This window comes from Oncorhynchus clarkii, chromosome 5, assembly GCF_045791955.1.
Source record: "Oncorhynchus clarkii lewisi isolate Uvic-CL-2024 chromosome 5, UVic_Ocla_1.0, whole genome shotgun sequence".
Classification (NCBI taxonomy): Eukaryota; Metazoa; Chordata; class Actinopteri; order Salmoniformes; family Salmonidae; genus Oncorhynchus; species Oncorhynchus clarkii.
In genome coordinates, this window is record NC_092151.1 from 97,578,564 (window position 1) to 97,596,539 (window position 17,976).

At 45.4% G+C, this 17,976-nt stretch overlaps 1 protein-coding gene across 3 annotated transcripts in view; it reads left to right on the forward strand.

Annotated features, from left to right (window-relative positions):
- The window catches only part of LOC139409600 (chromodomain helicase DNA binding protein 1-like), a 46,497-nt gene that overhangs the window by 9,282 nt on the left and 19,239 nt on the right, over positions 1-17,976 (forward strand). For all 3 annotated transcript variants that reach the window (XR_011634433.1, XM_071155007.1, XM_071155008.1), the window contains exons 7-15: positions 1,229-1,391; positions 4,362-4,517; positions 4,768-4,860; positions 6,334-6,430; positions 8,918-8,991; positions 11,616-11,726; positions 14,325-14,439; positions 15,345-15,498; positions 17,138-17,324. Coding sequence is in view for 2 of the 3 variants with exons in the window: in XM_071155007.1 (XP_071011108.1) it covers positions 1,229-1,391; positions 4,362-4,517; positions 4,768-4,860; positions 6,334-6,430; positions 8,918-8,991; positions 11,616-11,726; positions 14,325-14,439; positions 15,345-15,498; positions 17,138-17,324 (1,150 nt within the window). In the remaining variant the exon portion in view is untranslated. The remainder of the gene's footprint in view (positions 1-1,228; positions 1,392-4,361; positions 4,518-4,767; positions 4,861-6,333; positions 6,431-8,917; positions 8,992-11,615; positions 11,727-14,324; positions 14,440-15,344; positions 15,499-17,137; positions 17,325-17,976) is intronic.

Here is a 17,976-nt window from a genome sequence, read left to right on the forward strand (position 1 = left end):
AGTCTACATTCCTTATCCTACCATCACCCAGTCTATATTCCTTCTCCTACCACCACCCAGTCTACATTCCTTCTCCTACCATCACCCAGTCTACATTCCTTCTCCTACCATCACCCAGTCTATATTCCTTCTCCTACCACTACCCAGTCTACATATCCCTTCTCCTACCACTACCCAGTTTCTATTCCTTCTCCTACCACTACCCAGTTTCTATTCCTTCTCCTACCATCACCCAGTCTACATTCCTTCTCCTACCACTACCCAGTCTCTATTCCTTCTCCTACCACTACTCAGTCTACATTCCTTCTCCTACCACTACTCAGTCTACATTCCTTCTCCTACCATCACCCAGTCTATATTCCTTCTCCTACCATCACCCAGTCTACATATCCCTTCCTACCACCACCCAGTCGACATTCCTTTTCCTACCACCACCCAGTCTACATATCCCTTCCTACCACCACCCAGTCTACATTCCTTCTCCTACCATCACCCAGTCTACATATCCCTTCCTACCACCACCCAGTCGACATTCCTTTTCCTACCACCACCCAGTCTACATATCCCTTCCTACCACCACCCAGTCTACATTCCTTCTCCTACCACCACCCAGTCTACATATCCCTTCCTACCATCACCCAGTCTACATATCCCTTCCTACCACTACCCAGTCTCTATTCCTTCTCCTACCACCACCCAGTCCACATTCCTTCTCCTACCACTACCCAGTCTACATTCCTTCTCCTACCACCACCCATTCTACATTCCTTCTCCTACCACTACCCAGTCTACATTCCTTCTCCTACCATCACCCAGTCTACATTCCTTCTCCTACCACCACCCAGTCTACATTCCTTCTCCTACCATTACCCAGTCTACATATCCCTTCTCCTACCACCACCCAGTCTACATATCCCTTCTCCTACCACTACCCAGTCTCTATTCCTTCTCCTACCATCACCCAGTCTCTATTCCTCCTCCTACCACTACCCAGTCTCTATTCCTTCTCCTACCACTACCCAGTCTCTATTCCTTCTCCTACCATCACCCAGTCTCTATTCCTTCTCCTACCATCACCCAGTCTACATTCCTTCTCCTACCATCACCCAGTCTACATTCCTCCTCCTACCACTACCCAGTCTCTATTCCTTCTCCTACCATCAACCAGTCTACATTCCTTCTCCTACCACTACCCAGTCTACCACCTGTTTCACTGTCTCTCTTGTAGTTCTCTCTGGATTTCAGAGTGCTGCTGACTGGAACTCCTATCCAGAACAACCTGACGGAGCTCTACAGCCTCCTATCGTTCATCCAGCCCAGTCTCTTCCCCACAGACCAGACCGAGGACTTCACTAGCACTTACAACCAGATCCAGACACAACCGACTCTGGGTAGGACACTACACGTGTGTGTGAGATAACATGCTAGATAGGAGGACACTACCACACAACTCGATCGGAACACCTGGAGGCTAAGCTTCCCCTAAAGTAAATGGTAAAAATTATATAGTCTAATTAGCCTACTCCTGTCTATACATAAATATATAAAATCATGAAAAATAGCATAACCTACATTGGCCTGCAGTTTGGGCAGGGTGCGCTGCAAATACCACGGAAAAACACAGAATTAGCCATTAGCTTTCCAAACTATCAAGACAAGGAAATAGACTCTAATCAGTCATTTAGTTCTCAACTTTGTTGAGTGAACAGAATAGCCTATCTTATTGGAACCAGCGGAGAGCATCGGCCATATCCCCGGTGAAGTAACGCACATTCGCAGAAGCCACTTGAAAGTTTGTTTTTGGACAATTTCCTCCTCCAGGTCAGATGGGCGTCATTGTATTTGTCTCCCCTTCTCATAGGCCTATTATATGGACCAATGTCGTTTTTATTGATTGTTTGTCAGTGTCAGCAGAGTAGACTACCCTGTGATTTGTAGATTTAAAAAAGTTATTAGCATAAATTATGACTATCCAATTTACTCATCACATTATCAAAACGTGTGCTATCTTACAGTACAATGTTGGAACACCTGCTCTGTCCATGACAGACTGACCAGGTGAACCCTATGATCCCTTATTGATGTCACCTGTTAAATCCACTTCAATCAGTGTTGATGAAGGGGAGGAGACGGGTTAAATAACAATTTTTAAGCCTTGAGACAATTGAAATGTGGATTCAGAAAGTATTCAGACCCCTTGACCTTTTACACATTGTTACAGCCTTTTTCTAAAAATGATGAAATCATTTTTCCCCTCAATCTACACACACTACGTTTTTTTTAGACATTTTTGCATATTTATAAAAAATCTAAAACTGAAAAAACACATTTACATAAGTATTCAGACCCTTTACTCAGTACTTTGTTTAAGCACTTTTGGCAGCGATTACAGCCTTGAGTCTTCTTGGGTATGACACTACAAGCTTGGCACACCTGTATTTGGGGAGTTTCTCCCATTCTTCTCTGCAGATCCTCTCAAGCTCTGTCAGGTTGGATGGGGAGCGTTGCTGCACAGCTATTTTCAGGTCTCAAGAGATGTTCGATCAGGTTCAAGTCCAGGCTCTGGCTGGGCCGCTCAAGGACATTCAGAGACTTTTCCCGAAGCCACTCCTGCCTTGTCTTGGATGTGTGCTTAGGGTTGTTGTCCTGTTGGAAGGTGAACCTTCGCCCCAGTGTCAGGTCCTAAGTGCTCTGGAGCAGGTTTTCATCAAGAATCTCTCTGTACTTTTCTCTGTTCATCTTTCCCTCCATCCTGACTAGTCTCCCAGTCCCTGCTGCTGAAAAACCTCCCCACAGCATGATGCTGCCAGCACCATGCCTCACCGTAGGGATGGTTCCAGGTTTCCTTCAGACAAGACGCCAAAAAGTTAAATCTTGGTCTAATCAGACCAGAGAATCTTTAGTCTTTAGGTGCCTTTTGGTAAACTCCAAGATGGCTGTCATGTGCCTTTTACTGAGGAGTGGTTTCCGTCTGGCCACTCTACCATAAAGGCCTGATTGGTGGAGAGCTGCAGAGATGGTTGTCCTTCTGGAAGATTCTCCACAGAGGAACTCTAGAGCTCTGTCACTGACCATCGGGTTCTTGGTCACCTCCCTGACCAAAGCTCTTCTTCCCCGATTGCACAGTTTGGCTGGTCGGCCAGCTCTAGGAAAAGTCTTGGTGGTTTCAAACTTCTTCCATTTACGAATGATGGAGGCCACTGTGTTCTTGGGGACCTTCAATGCTGCAGACATTTTTTGGTACCCTTCCCCAGATCTGTGCCTGGACACAATTCTGTCTCGGAGCTCTAAGGACATTTCCTTCGACCTCATGGCTTGGTTTTTGCTCTGACATGCACTGTCAGCTGTGGGACTTTATATAGCCAAGTGTGTACCTTTCCAAATCCTGTCCAATCAATTGAATTTACCACAGGTGGACTTCAATCAAGTTGTCGAAACATCTCAAGGATGATCAATGGAAACGGGATGCACCTGAGCTCAATTTCGGGTCTCATAGCAAAGGGTCTGAATACTGATGTAAATAAGGTATTTCTGTTTTAAATTTGTAAAAAAAATAGCAAAAATGTCTTTTCGCTTGGTCATTATGGGGTATTGTGTGTAGATTAATGAGGAAAATAATTAACTCAATCAATTTTAGAATAAGGCTTTAATTTAAAAAAATTAGGAAAAAGTCAAAGGGTCTGAATACTTTCAGAGTGCACTGTATGTGTGCCATTCGGAGGGTGAATGGGCAAGACAAAAACATTTAAGTCTAATTGAACAGAGTATAGTAGTAGGTGCTAGGTGCACCGGTTTGTGTGTCAAGAACTGCAACGCTGCTGGGTTTTTCACACTCAACACTTTCCCGTGTTTATCAAGAATGGTCCACCACCCAAAGGACATCCAGCCAACTGGACACAACTGTGGGAAGCGTTGGAGTCAACGTGGTTCAGCATCCCATTGGAACGCTTTCGAAAGCTTGTAGTGCCCATGCCCTCACGAATTCAGGCTGTTCTGAGCGCACAAAGGTGGTGCAAGTCAATATTCGGAAGGTGTTCCTTTTTGTACACTCAGTGTCTTTGTTGGCAGGTTGTTAGTTGTTATGGTACTGAAGTACAGTATGGAACAGGAACCCGGTTTTTAGTGCTGTCCCAAATGACACCCTATTCCCTATATAGTGAGTTACTTTTGACCAGTCCAGGTGTTCAGAACGGTTCGCCACTCTGCCATATGTGTACTTTTTATTATTTGATGGAACCTTTTTTTATTGATGCAGGAAGTCCCATTGAAACCAAGAAGGCAGCTCCATCGTCATCATAAAGACTGCATCTCTGTGAACCCTAGATGTCTAACAGCAGTGTTCTCTGTCTCTCTCACTCCAGCCAGTGATCTCCAGAGAGTGCTGCAGCCCTTCCTGCTGAGGAGGGTGAAGGCTGAGGTAGCAGCTGACCTCCCCATGAAGACAGAGATACTTATGTACCACGGCCTGTCTGCCCTGCAGAAGAGATATTATAAGGCTATACTCATGAAGGACCTGTGTGAGACTAACATGAACCTCATCTAAAATGATGTTAGGAAATTCTAGCCCTGGTTGGCTGTCCGTTTGTGCTCTCTTGCCAACTTGTCTATATGGAATGGGCAAGCTAAACAGTTTGGGTTGGGCTTGCCGATGACAGCAATGGAGTTGGTAGGAGCAACCAAAGAAAATAAAATACTTTTATTCAACTTAAACTAAACTCTTTCCATTGGTAAGCAACTGACAGTAGCTAACTGTTGTTTTGTTTCTAGATGCCTTTGGGAATGAGCAGGGAAACAAGACCAGACTGCTTAATATACTGATGCAGCTCCGGAAGTGTGTGGACCACCCCTACCTGTTTGATGGTGAGATCCTATTGGTTTAGAGCTGTGTGGACCACCCCTACCTGTTTGATGGTGAGATCCTATTGGTTTAGAGGTGTGTGGACCACCCTTACCTGTTTGATGTTGAGATCCTATTGGTTTTGAGCTGTGTGGACCACCCCTACCTGTTTGATGGTGAGATCCTATTGGTTTAGAGCTGTGTGGACCACCCTTACCTGTTTGATGGTGAGATCCTATTGGTTTAGAGCTGTGTGGACCAACCTTACCTGTTTGATGGTGAGATCCTATTGGTTTAGAGCTGTGTGGACCACCCCTACCTGTTTGATGGTGAGATCCTATTGGTTTTGAGCTGTGTGGACCACCCCTACCTGTTTGATGGTGAGATCCTATTGGTTTAGAGCTGTGTGGACCACCCTTACCTGTTTGATGTTGAGATCCTATTGGTTTAGAGCTGTGTGGACCACCCCTACCTGTTTGATGGTGAGATCCTATTGGTTTAGAGCAGTGTGGACCACCCCTACCTGTTTGATGGTGAGATCCTATTGGTTTAGAGCTGTGTGGACCACCCCTACCTGTTTGATGGTGAGATCCTATTGGTTTAGAGCTGTGTGGACCACCCTTACCTGTTTGATGGTGAGATCCTATTGGTTTAGAGCTGTGTGGACCACCCCTACCTGTTTGATGGTGAGATCCTATTGGTTTAGAGCTGTGTGGACCACCCTTACCTGTTTGATGTTGAGATCCTATTGGTTTAGAGCTGTGTGGACCACCCCTACCTGTTTGATGGTGAGATCCTATTGGTTTAGAGCTGTGTGGACCACCCCTACCTGTTTGATGGTGAGATCCTATTGGTTTAGAGCTGTGTGGACCACCCCTACCTGTTTGATGGTGAGATCCTATTGGTTTAGAGCTGTGTGGACCGCCCTTACCTGTTTGATGTTGAGATCCTATTGGTTTAGAGCTGTGTGGACCACCCTTACCTGTTTGATGGTGAGATCCTATTGGTTTAGAGCTGTGTGGACCACCCTTACCTGTTTGATGTTGAGATCATATTGGTTTAGAGCTGTGTGGACCACCCTTACCTGTTTTATGGTGAGATCCTATTGGTTTAGAGCTGTGTGGACCACCCTTACCTGTTTGATGGTGAGATCCTATTGGTTTAGAGCTGTGTGGACCACCCTTACCTGTTTGATGGTGAGATCCTATTGGTTTAGAGCTGTGTGGACCACCCCTACCTGTTTGATGGTGAGATCCTATTGGTTAACAGTAAAATATAATAGCAGTAGCTTAGTGGTCAACCCAACATCCATGACAATCACTGGATTAGGTTACACATTCAAATATTTATAATCACAGACTGAATGATGAAACAACACATTTCTACCATCTCAGTCATATTTTGGTCTGACCAAATCATGGGCTGGTGCCACTAATTGAAAAAGTTAGTGGAACCAGGGGGACATTTTTAACTTGAGCCCTGCCTTTCCTCTCTAGGTGTGGAACCAGAGCCGTTTGAGATGGGGGAGCATCTGATCCAGGCTAGTGGAAAACTCTGTCTGCTGGACAGCATGCTGGCATACCTGCACCAAGGGTCTCTCTCTCTCTCTGTCTCTCTGTCTCTCTCTCTCTCTCTCTCTATGTCTCTGTCTTTGTCTCTCTCAGGGAGATCTAACACTGAGCACTAAGGGAGAACTATAACACTGAGCACTAAGGGAGATCTATAACACTGAGCACTAAGGGAGATCTATAACACTGAGCACTAAGGGAGATCTACAACACTGAGCACTAAGGGAGATCTATAACACTGAGCACTAAGGGAGATCTATAACACTGAGCACTAAGGGATAACTATAACATTGAGCAAGATCTATAACACTGAGCACTAAGGGAGATCTATAACACTGAGCACTAATGGATAACTATAACACTGAGCACTAAGGCAGAACTATAACACTGAGCAATATCTATAATAATCTTGCTCATTGAATAAGACAAACGATAACGAAGGGAGATCTATCACACTGAGCACTAAGGGAGATCTATAACACTGAGCACTAAGGGAGATCTATAACACTGAGCACTAAGGGAGATCTATAACACTGAGCACTAAGGGATAACTATAACACTGAGCAAGATCTATAACACTGAGCACTAAGGGATAACTATAACACTGAGCACTAAGGCAGAACTATAACACTGAGCAAGATCTATAACACTGAGCACTAAGGGAGATCTATAACACTGAGCACTAAGGGATAACTATAACACTGAGCAAGATCTATAACACTGAGCACTAAGGGATAACTATAACACTGAGCACTAAGGCAGAACTATAACACTGAGCAAGATCTATAACACTGAGCACTAAGGGAGATCTCTAACACTGAGCACTAAGGGAGATCTATAACACTGAGCACTAAGGGAGATCTATAACACTGAGCACTAAGGGAGATCTATAACACTGAGCACTAAGGGAGATCTATAACACTGAGCACTAAGGGATAACTATAACACTGAGCACTAAGGCAGAACTATAACACTGAGCAAGATCTATAACACTGAGAACTAAGGGATAACTATAACACTGAGCACTAAGGGAGATCTATAACACTGAGCACTAAGGGAGATCTATAACACTGAGCACTAATGGAGATCTATAACACTGAGCACTAATGGAGAACTATAACACTGAGCACTAAGGGAGAACTATAACACTGAGCACTAAGGGAGATCTATAACACTGCGCACTAAGGGAGATCTATAACACTGAGCACTAAGGGATAACTATAACACTGAGCAAGATCTATAACACTGAGCACTAAGGGATAACTATAACACTGAGCACTAAGGCAGAACTATAACACTGAGCAAGATCTATAACACTGAGCACTAAGGGAGATCTCTAACACTGAGCACTAAGGGAGATCTATAACACTGAGCACTAAGGGAGATCTATAACACTGAGCACTAAGGGAGATCTATAACACTGAGCACTAAGGGAGATCTATAACACTGAGCACTAAGGGATAACTATAACACTGAGCACTAAGGCAGAACTATAACACTGAGCAAGATCTATAACACTGAGAACTAAGGGATAACTATAACACTGAGCACTAAGGGAGATCTATAACACTGAGCACTAAGGGAGATCTATAACACTGAGCACTAATGGAGATCTATAACACTGAGCACTAATGGAGAACTATAACACTGAGCACTAAGGGAGAACTATAACACTGAGCACTAAGGGAGATCTATAACACTGCGCACTAAGGGAGATCTATAACACTGAGCACTAAGGGAGATCTATAACACTGAGCACTAAGGGAGATCTATAATACTGCGCACTAAGGGAGATCTATAACACTGAGCACTAAGGGAGCTCTATAACACTGCGCACTAAGAGAGATACTGTCTAACACTAAGGAATATACTGTCTAACACTGAGCACTATTGGAGAGACTGTCTAACACTGAGCATTAAGGGAGAGACTGTCTAACACTGAGCACTAAGGGAGGAACTGTCTAACACTGATCACTAAGGAAGATGCTGTCTAACACTAAGGAAGATACTGTCTAACACTGAGCACTAAGGGAGAGACTGTCTAACACTAAGGAAGATACTGTCTAATACTGAGCACTAAGGGAAGATACTGTCTAACACTGAGCACTAAGGAAGATACTGTCTAACACTAAGGAAGATACTGTCTAATACTGAGCACTAAGGAAGATACTGTCTAACACTGAGCACTAATGAAGAGACTGTCTAACACTAAGGAAGATACTGTCTAACAGTGAGCACTAGGGGAGAGACTGTCTAATACTGAGCACTAAGGGAGATACTGTCTAACACTGAGCACTAAGGAAGACACTGTTTAACATTGAGCACTAAGGAAGATACTGTCTAACACTGAGGATGATACTGTCTAACACTGAGCACTAAGGGAGAGACTGTCTAACACTGAGCACTATTAAATGTTAGATCTTATCCATATTTTCCATGATGTCTTGCTATTATCTCTTTTACTGTAAATATACTGTAATTTAACACATTACTTTTCCTCATTGATGTTCAGGGGACATCACATCTTGCTGTTCTCCCAGATGACCAGGATGCTGGACATTCTCCAGGACTACATGGAATACAGAGGTAATGGATACTGCTAGTGGAATACAGAGGTAATGGATACTGCTAGTGGAATACAGCGGTAATGGATACTGCTAGTGGAATACAGAGGTAATGGATACTGCTAGTGGAATACAGAGGTAATGGATACTGCTAGTGGAATACAGAGGTAATGGATATCTAGCTATCATTGATCATTTTGGTATTGATAATGTTGATACCTTCTGGAAAAAAAGCTTGTTTTATAAGGACGATGGGATCCACCCAAATCATTTGGATTCCTGGTTTCTTTCACAGCATTACAAGGCTGCGTTGAGACAATGACTTCCCAATGACCCAAGCCCAGCTCAGTTAATCTCTACCATTGTGTCCCTGAGTTGTCATAATGCTTCAGCAAATATACATTATACCAGGGGCATTGATAGACACAATGTAAGTAACCTAATATGTGGCCTGTTTCAGGAAACTAGGCGTATGTCGCGGGTCACTACTTAACCGGAGAACTTTTTTAAAATCAAAATGCGTTGTCAGGAATGACTTTTGGAACATGTGAACTTTCATGTGCCTTAATAAAATACTTGTATGCTATCTGTAAATACAAGTATAATTGTTAAATTACGACCTTAGTTGGTTTAGCCACAGAAAAGGACAGCAACCTTCCAGCTAGCCATGATTGGCTGAGATAATGAGTGGGCTGGAAATGCGAGAGATGAGTTTGGATTGGTCTGCCACATAGCATGCTTCTGTCTATTTGAGCTGATCAGTATGTCTAGGTAATCCTGTCTAACACAGCTTTTATTTTTTATTACTTAGTAGAACTGCATAAGTGTTGCTCTCCACTTTCTGGAGGACTGAGTTTTGAAATGGAATTAGAGTATGATAGCTAAGGAGATAGCTAACTACCTGCAGATTCATGCAGGGTAGTAACGTCATGAGTTAGGATTATGGTTAATTGTTTACCTAGCTAGCCAGTTACATGTCTTAACAAAAGACTCCACTATGCATGTACCCATTTCAATAGAATGTCACAGCGACAACTATTGATAGCCAGCGTGAATTTACCAAGTATATCTATCTACTCTGATTTCAGAGCACTCTCGTCTGAGTGTGCCAGAGCGCAGAATGACTGGCGAATTTACGAATGCTCAACACCCGTTGAATATGGCCGGTGTCAGTAAACATGGGCAAAAAAGTGTAAATTGTTGCCAGCAGCACAGTTGCAGTCACCAACGCTCTGGATAACATAAAAACAGCCTAACCAGCTCTGCTAGGGCGAGTAAAATGGTCAGTGAATGGTTCTCTCTTAGGACAGAACGCGCAATCAACCCTTAAAGAGATGGGTGAGGCTAATGCTTGCTTACGAGGGTGTGACTGATGTTGAATGGGTGTAGACAAAGAGCTCTCCAGTAGGTACCAAAACATTCTGCATTCTGCACCGATCCTTGACTTTGGCAATGTAATTTACAAAATAGCCTCCGACACTCTACTCAGCAAATTGGATGCAGTCTATCACAGTGCCATCCATTTTGTCACCAAAGCCCCATCTACCACCCACCACTGCGACCTGTATGCTCTCGTCGGCTGGCCCTCGCTACACTGGCTCCAGGTCATCTATAAGTCTTTGCTAGGTAAAGCTCCGCCTTATCTCAGCTCACTGGTAACGATAACAACACCCAACCGTAGCATGCGCTCCAGCAGATATATCTCACTGGTCATCCCCAAAGCCAACACCTCTTTTGGCCGCCTTTCCTTCTAGTTCTCTGCTGCCAATGACTGGAACGAATTGCAAAAATTGCTGAAGTTGGAGACTTTTATCTCCCTCACTAACTTTAAGCATCAGCTATCTGAGTAGCTAACCGATCTCTGCAGCTGTACATAGTCCATCTGTAAATAGCCCACCCAATCTACCTACCTCATCCCCATATTGTTTTTATTTACTTTTGTAGGTTGCTTTTGTTCTGTCTGTCCTGAGGTAACAGTGGCAGGTTAAATTAGGTTATTTCTCTGTCCTGAGGTAACAGTGGCAGGTTAAATTAGGTTATTTCTCTGTCCTGAGGTAACAGTGGCAGGTTAAATGAGGTTATTTTCTCTGTCCTGAGGCAACAGTGGCAGGTTAAATGAGGTTATTTCTCTGTCCTGAGGTAACAGTGGCAGGTTAAATTAGGTTATTTCTCTGTCCTGAGGTAACAGTGGCAGGTTAAATTAGGTTATTTCTCTGTCCTGAGGTAACAGTGGCAGGTTAAATTAGGTTATTTCTCTGTCCTGAGGTAACAGGGGCAGGTTAAATTCGGTTATTTTCTCTGTCCTGAGGTAACAGTGGCAGGTTAAATTAGGTTATTTCTCTGTCCTGAGGTAACAGGGGCAGGTTAAATTCGGTTATTTTCTCTGTCCTGAGGTAACAGGGGCAGGTTAAATTAGGTTATTTCTCTGTCCTGAGGTAACAGTGGCAGGTTAAATGAGGTTATTTCTCTGTCCTGAGGTAACAGTGGCAGGTTAAATGAGGTTATTTCTCTGTCCTGAGGTAACAGGGGCAGGTTAAATGAGGTTATTTCTCTGTCCTGAGGTAACAGTGGCAGGTTAAATGAGGTTATTTCTCTGTCCTGAGGTAACAGTGGCAGGTTAAATGAGGTTATTTCTCTGTCCTGCAGGTTACAGATATGAGCGTCTGGATGGATCAGTCAGGGGGGAAGAGCGTAACCTGGCCATCAAGAACTTCAGCAGCAAAGACGTCTTTGTCTTTCTACTCAGCACTAAAGCAGGTGGGCTCTCCCTGACCTCTAACAGGTCCTAACCCCTGACCTCTAACAGGTCCTAACCCCTGACCCCTAACAGGTCCTAACCCCTGACCCCTAACAGGTCCTAACCCCTGACCTCTAACAGGTCCTAACCCCTGACCTCTAACAGGTCCTAACCCCTGACCCCTAACAGGTCCTAACCCCTGACCCCTAACAGGTCCTAACCCCTGACCTCTAACCCTCTCACTGGTCCTTAACCCTGACCCCTAACCCTCACTGGTCCTAACCCCTGACCCTCTCACTGGTCCTTAACCCTGACCCTTAACCCTTTCACTGGTCCTTAACCCTGACCCCTAACCCGCTCACTGGTCCTTAACCCTGACCCCTAACCCTTTCACTGGTCCTTAACCCTGACCCCTAACCCTTTCACTGGTCCTTAACCCTGACCCCTAACCCTCTCACTGGTCCTTAACCCTGACCCCTAACCCTTTCACTGGTCCTTAACCCTGACCCCTAACCCGCTCACTGGTCCTTAACCCTGACCCCTAACCCTTTCACTGGTCCTTAACCCTGACCCCTAACCCTTTCACTGGTCCTTAACCCTGACCCCTAACCCTTTCACTGGTCCTTAACCCTGACCCCACTGGGCCAGACACTCTTAAATATCACCTGGGCCAACTAACGGTGTTCACCCTCCACATCTATCAAGACAACTGGAGCACTGGGCCAGACACTCTTAAATATCACCTGGGCCAGACACTCTTAAATATCACCTGGGCCAACTAACGGTGTTCACCCTCCACATCTATCAAGACAACTGGAGCACTGGGCCAGACACTCTTAAATATCACCTGGGCCAACTAACGGTGTTAACCCTCCACATCTATCAAGACAACTGGAGCACTGGGCCAGACACTCTTAAATATCACCTGGGCCAGACACTCTTAAATATCACCTGGGCCAACTAACGGTGTTCACCCTCCACATCTATCAAGACAACTGGAGCACTGGGCCAGACACTCTTAAATATCATCTGGGCCAGACACTCTTAAATATCACCTGGGCCAGACACTCTTAAATATCACCTGGGCCAGACACTCTTAAATATCACCTGGGCCAGACACTCTTAAATATCACCTGGGCCAGACACTCTTAAATATCACCTGGGCCAACTAACGGTGTTCGCCCTCCACATCTATCAAGACAACTGGAGCACTGGGCCAGACACTCTTAAATATCACCTGGGCCAGACACTCTTAAATATCACCTGGGCCAACTAACGGTGTTCACCTTCCACATCTATCAAGACAACTGGAGCACAGGGCCAGACACTCTTAAATATCACCTGGGCCAACTAACGGTGTTAACCCTCCACATCTATCAAGACAACTGGAGCACTGGGCCAGACACTCTTAAATATAACCTGGGCCAGACACTCTTAAATATCACCTGGGCCAGACACTCTTAAATATCACCTGGGCCAGACACTCTTAAATATCACCTGGGCCAGACACTCTTAAATATCACCTGGGCCAGACACTCTTAAATATCACCTGGGCCAGCCACTCTTAAATATCACCTAGGCCAGACACTCTTAAATATCACCTGGGCCAACATAGGTGAAACATCTTCCCACTAACGAGATGGCAAACCAGCATAGGTATAACACACACTGACTAACGAGGTGACACCAATCGGTGTGCCCCACGTGCTAACGTCCAACCTCAAAATATAAATGGATAAACCAAAGCCTGTAACACAGGTACTCAACCCTTGACCTTTAACCCCAACCCTGCTCACCAGTACTCATCAAGAGCAAGCTTTGATCTGTGATTCTGTGTCTGTCACTCTCCCACTATCAGCAGAGACATTTCTCCGCCTCTCTATCTCTCCATCTGATCTGTTGACAGAATGAGCTGAAACACCACAGACACACGGAGAGAGAGAAGAGGAGCTGAGAGTGGGAGGATGTTTCAGCTGTCTGTCAATGAGACCAAAAGCGTTTTGAGTTTCTCTCTTAAGTTTGAACCATAATATGAAACCTGAGAGAAAAAGGAGCCGACTTGACAACTTCTCATTAACATGCTTTATGACCTTTAAATCACTTTTAGTCTCCAAGCTGTAGACACCCACTGTAGGGCAGCACACTACATGCACCTTCATGAACAGCATAAGAATAAGGAATAATCAACAAAAGAATAAGAAATAAACAATGAAAGAATAAACAATAAACAATGAAGACTAAGGAATAAACAATGAAAGAATAAACAATAAACAATGAAAGAATAAACAATAAACAATGAAAGAATAAACAATAAACAATGAAAGAATAAACAATAAACAATGAAGACTAAGGAATAAACAATGAAAGAATAAGGAATGAATAAACAAACAATGAAAGAATAAAGAATAAACATTGAAAGAATAAGGAATAAACAATAAAAGACTAAGGAATGAATAAGGAATAAACAATGAAAGCAAATACGTAATGTGCTAACAACATGATCAATGGGCTAAACTGACGCCTGACCCCCTTACTCTCATGGACAGTGACTTCAACCTCTGACCCCTGTAGACCTGCTGACCCCTGTATAACCACTGACCTGTCTCTCTGCTGTATAGGAGGCGTTGGGATGAACCTAACAGCGGCTGATACTGTGATCTTCATTGACTCTGACTTCAACCCCCAGAATGACCTGCAGGCTGCCGCTCGCTGCCACCGGATTGGTCAGACCAGGTAACACGGGGCCCTAGTTCTATTGGTCAGACTAGGTAACACAGGGCCCTAGTTCTATTGGTCAGACTAGGTAACACAGGGCCCTAGTTCTATTGGTCAGACTAGGTAACAGGGCCCTAGTTCTATTGGTCAGACTAGGTAACACAGGGCTCTAGTTCTATTGGTTAGACTAAGTAACACAGGGCCCTAGTTCTATTGGCCAGACTAGGTGACACAGGGCCCTAGTTCAATTGGCCAGACTAGGTAACACAGGGCCCTAGTTCAATTGGCCAGACTAGGTAACACAGGGCCCTAGTTCTATTGGTCAGACTAGGTAACACAGGGCCCTAGTTCTATTGGTCAGACTAGGTAACACAGGACCCTAGTTCTATTGGTCAGACTAGGTAACACAGGGCCCTAGCTCTATTGGTCAGACTAGGTAACACAGGGCCCTAGTTCTATTGGCCAGACTAGGTAACACAGGGCCCTAGTTCTATTGGCCAGACTAGGTAACACAGGGCCCTAGTTCTATTGGTCAGACTAGGTAACACAGGGCCCTAGTTCTATTGGTCAGACTAGGTAACACAGGGCCCTAGTTCTATTGGTCAGACCAGGTAACACAGGGCCCTAGTTATATTGGACAGACTAGGTAACACAGGGCCCTAGCTCTATTGGCCAGACTAGGTAACACAGGGCCCTGGTTCTATTGGTCAGACTAGATAACACAGGGCCCTAGTTCTATTGGCCAGACTAGGTAACACAGGGCCCTATCATAATATATAGTAGAACTAGGGCCCTGAATTAATAATAATATATATTAGCACTAGGGCCCTGAGTTAATAATAATATATATTAGCTGCTATATATTCTCTTACTTATGCATGTATATAAGTTGGTGGTGGGGTAACCAGAGGTCTATTTAACAGGGCTGTGAAGGTGATCCGGCTCCTGGGGAGGGATACGGTAGAGGAGATTGTGTACTCCCGGGCAAGTTCTAAGCTCAGCCTTACCAACACAGTGATAGAAGAGGGGCGTTTTTCTCTGCTTAACCACACCCACTCTGCTGCTGCCGGTCTGCAGGTCAGTAACCCTGGCAACACACCGTCAGTAACCCTGGCAACACACCGTCAGTAACCTGGCAACTGGTGATGGGAGGACAAAATGCCTACAGTTATTATCACAATATTATTATTTTATAGGCTGTACCTGCGCCAAAACTCTTCTTTATAAGTGAGTCAACATGTTTTCAGCACTTTAATTTCCATGACTGATCAAAACTAGTTTTTCATGGCTCTCTCTTGTCCCTCTACAGCAGACATATAGTGAGCAATGTGTTTGGGACATTGAATCGCAGAGTCGAATCGCAATACATACAGAATTGTAAAATTCACAATACATATTGCACAGTCAGTAAACCTGGCAACACACGGTCAGTAAACCTGGCAACGCACGGTCAGTAAACCTGGCAACGCACGGTCAGTAAACCTGGCAACGCACGGTCAGTAAACCTGGCAACGCACGGTCAGTAAACCTGGCAACGCACGGTCAGTAAACCTGGCAACGCACGGTCAGTAAACCTGGCAACGCACGGTCAGTAAACCTGGCAACGCACGGTCAGTAAACCTGGCAACGCACGGTCAGTAAACCTGGCAACGCACGGTCAGTAAACCTGGCAACGCACGGTCAGTAAACCTGGCAACGCACGGTCAGTAAACCTGGCAACGCACGGTCAGTAAACCTGGCAACGCACGGTCAGTAAACCTGGCAACGCACGGTCAGTAAACCTGGCAACGCACGGTCAGTAAACCTGGCAACACACGGTCAGTAAACACGGTCAGTAAACCTGGCAACACACGGTCAGTAAACCTGGCAACACACAGTCAGTAAACACGGTCAGTAAACCTGGCAACACACAGTCAGTAAACCTGGCAACACACAGTCAGTAAACCTGGCAACACACAGTCAGTAAACACGGTCAGTAAACCTGGCAACACACGGTCAGTAAACCTGGCAACACACGGTCAGTAAACCTGGCAACACACGGTCAGTAAACCTGGCAACACACAGTCAGTAAACACGGTCAGTAAACCTGGCAACACACGGTCAGTAAACCTGGCAACACACAGTCAGTAAACACGGTCAGTAAACCTGGCAACACACGGTCAGTAAACCTGGCAACACACGGTCAGTAAACCTGGCAACACACGGTCAGTAAACCTGGCAACACACAGTCAGTAAACACGGTCAGTAAACCTGGCAACACACGGTCAGTAAACCTGGCAACACACAGTCAGTAAACCTGGCAACACACAGTCAGTAAACACGGTCAGTAAACCTGGCAACACACGGTCAGTAAACCTGGCAACACACGGTCAGTAAACCTGGCAACACACGGTCAGTAAACCTGGCAACACACAGTCAGTAAACACGGTCAGTAAACCTGGCAACACACAGTCAGTAAACACGGTCAGTAAACCTGGCAACACACGGTCAGTAAACCTGGCAACACACGGTCAGTAAACCTGGCAACACACGGTCAGTAAACCTGGCAACAGCAACCATTTCTTTCATGACACATCAACGGGCTACTCTGCCCTTCATGACACCTCGGTGTCCCATCAACAGGCTACTCTGCCCTTCCTGACACCTCACTGTCCCGTCAACAGGCTACTCTGCCCTTCCTCTCTCCTCATCCATCCTGTTCCATCTGTCTCTCCAGCTCAGCGAGATCCTGAAGTTTGGAGTGGACAAGCTGTTGTCGTCAGAAGAGAGCTCCATCCAGGCTGTGAACATGGGTCTGATCCTGGGTCAGTCTAGAGACGGGGAGTGGCTGACTGATGAAGCCCCCACCCAGACCAAGGACCTGCCCACAGAGGAGGAAGAGGAGGGAGAATCTGAGGGACAGAGTGAGTAGCAAAAGCTCATGGAGGCCCCACAGCAAAACCTGGCATCAATCTACACTGTAAACCTCCACTACTCCACAAATTGCATTATATTCCCTAGGGTCCCTGATAAACAGTAGTGGCTAGGTAGCCTAGTAGTTAGAGCATTGGACCAGTAATCAGCAGGTAGCCTAATGGTTAGCGCATTGGACCAGTAACCAGAAGGTAGCCTAGTGGTTAGAGCATTGGACCAGCAACCAGAAGGTAGCCTAGTGGTTAGAGCATTGGGCCAGTAACCAGCAGGTAGCCTAGTGGTTAGAGCATTGGGCCAGTAACCAGCAGGTAGCCTAGTGGTTAGAGTGTTGGGCCAGTAACCAGAAGGTAGCCTAGTGGTTAGAGCGTTGGGCCAGTAACCTGCAGGTAGTCTAGTGGTTAGAGTGTTGGGCCAGTAACCAGCAGGTAGCCTAGTGGTTAGAGCGTTGGGCCAGTAACCAGAAGGTAGCCTAGTGGTTAGAGCATTGGGCCAGTAACTAGCAGGTAGCCTAGTGGTTAGAGCATTGGGCCAGTAACCAGCAGGTAGCCTAGTGGTTAGAGCATTGGGCCAGTAACTAGCAGGTAGCCTAGTGGTTAGAGCATTGGGCCAGTAACCAGCAGGTAGCCTAGTGGTTAGAGCAGG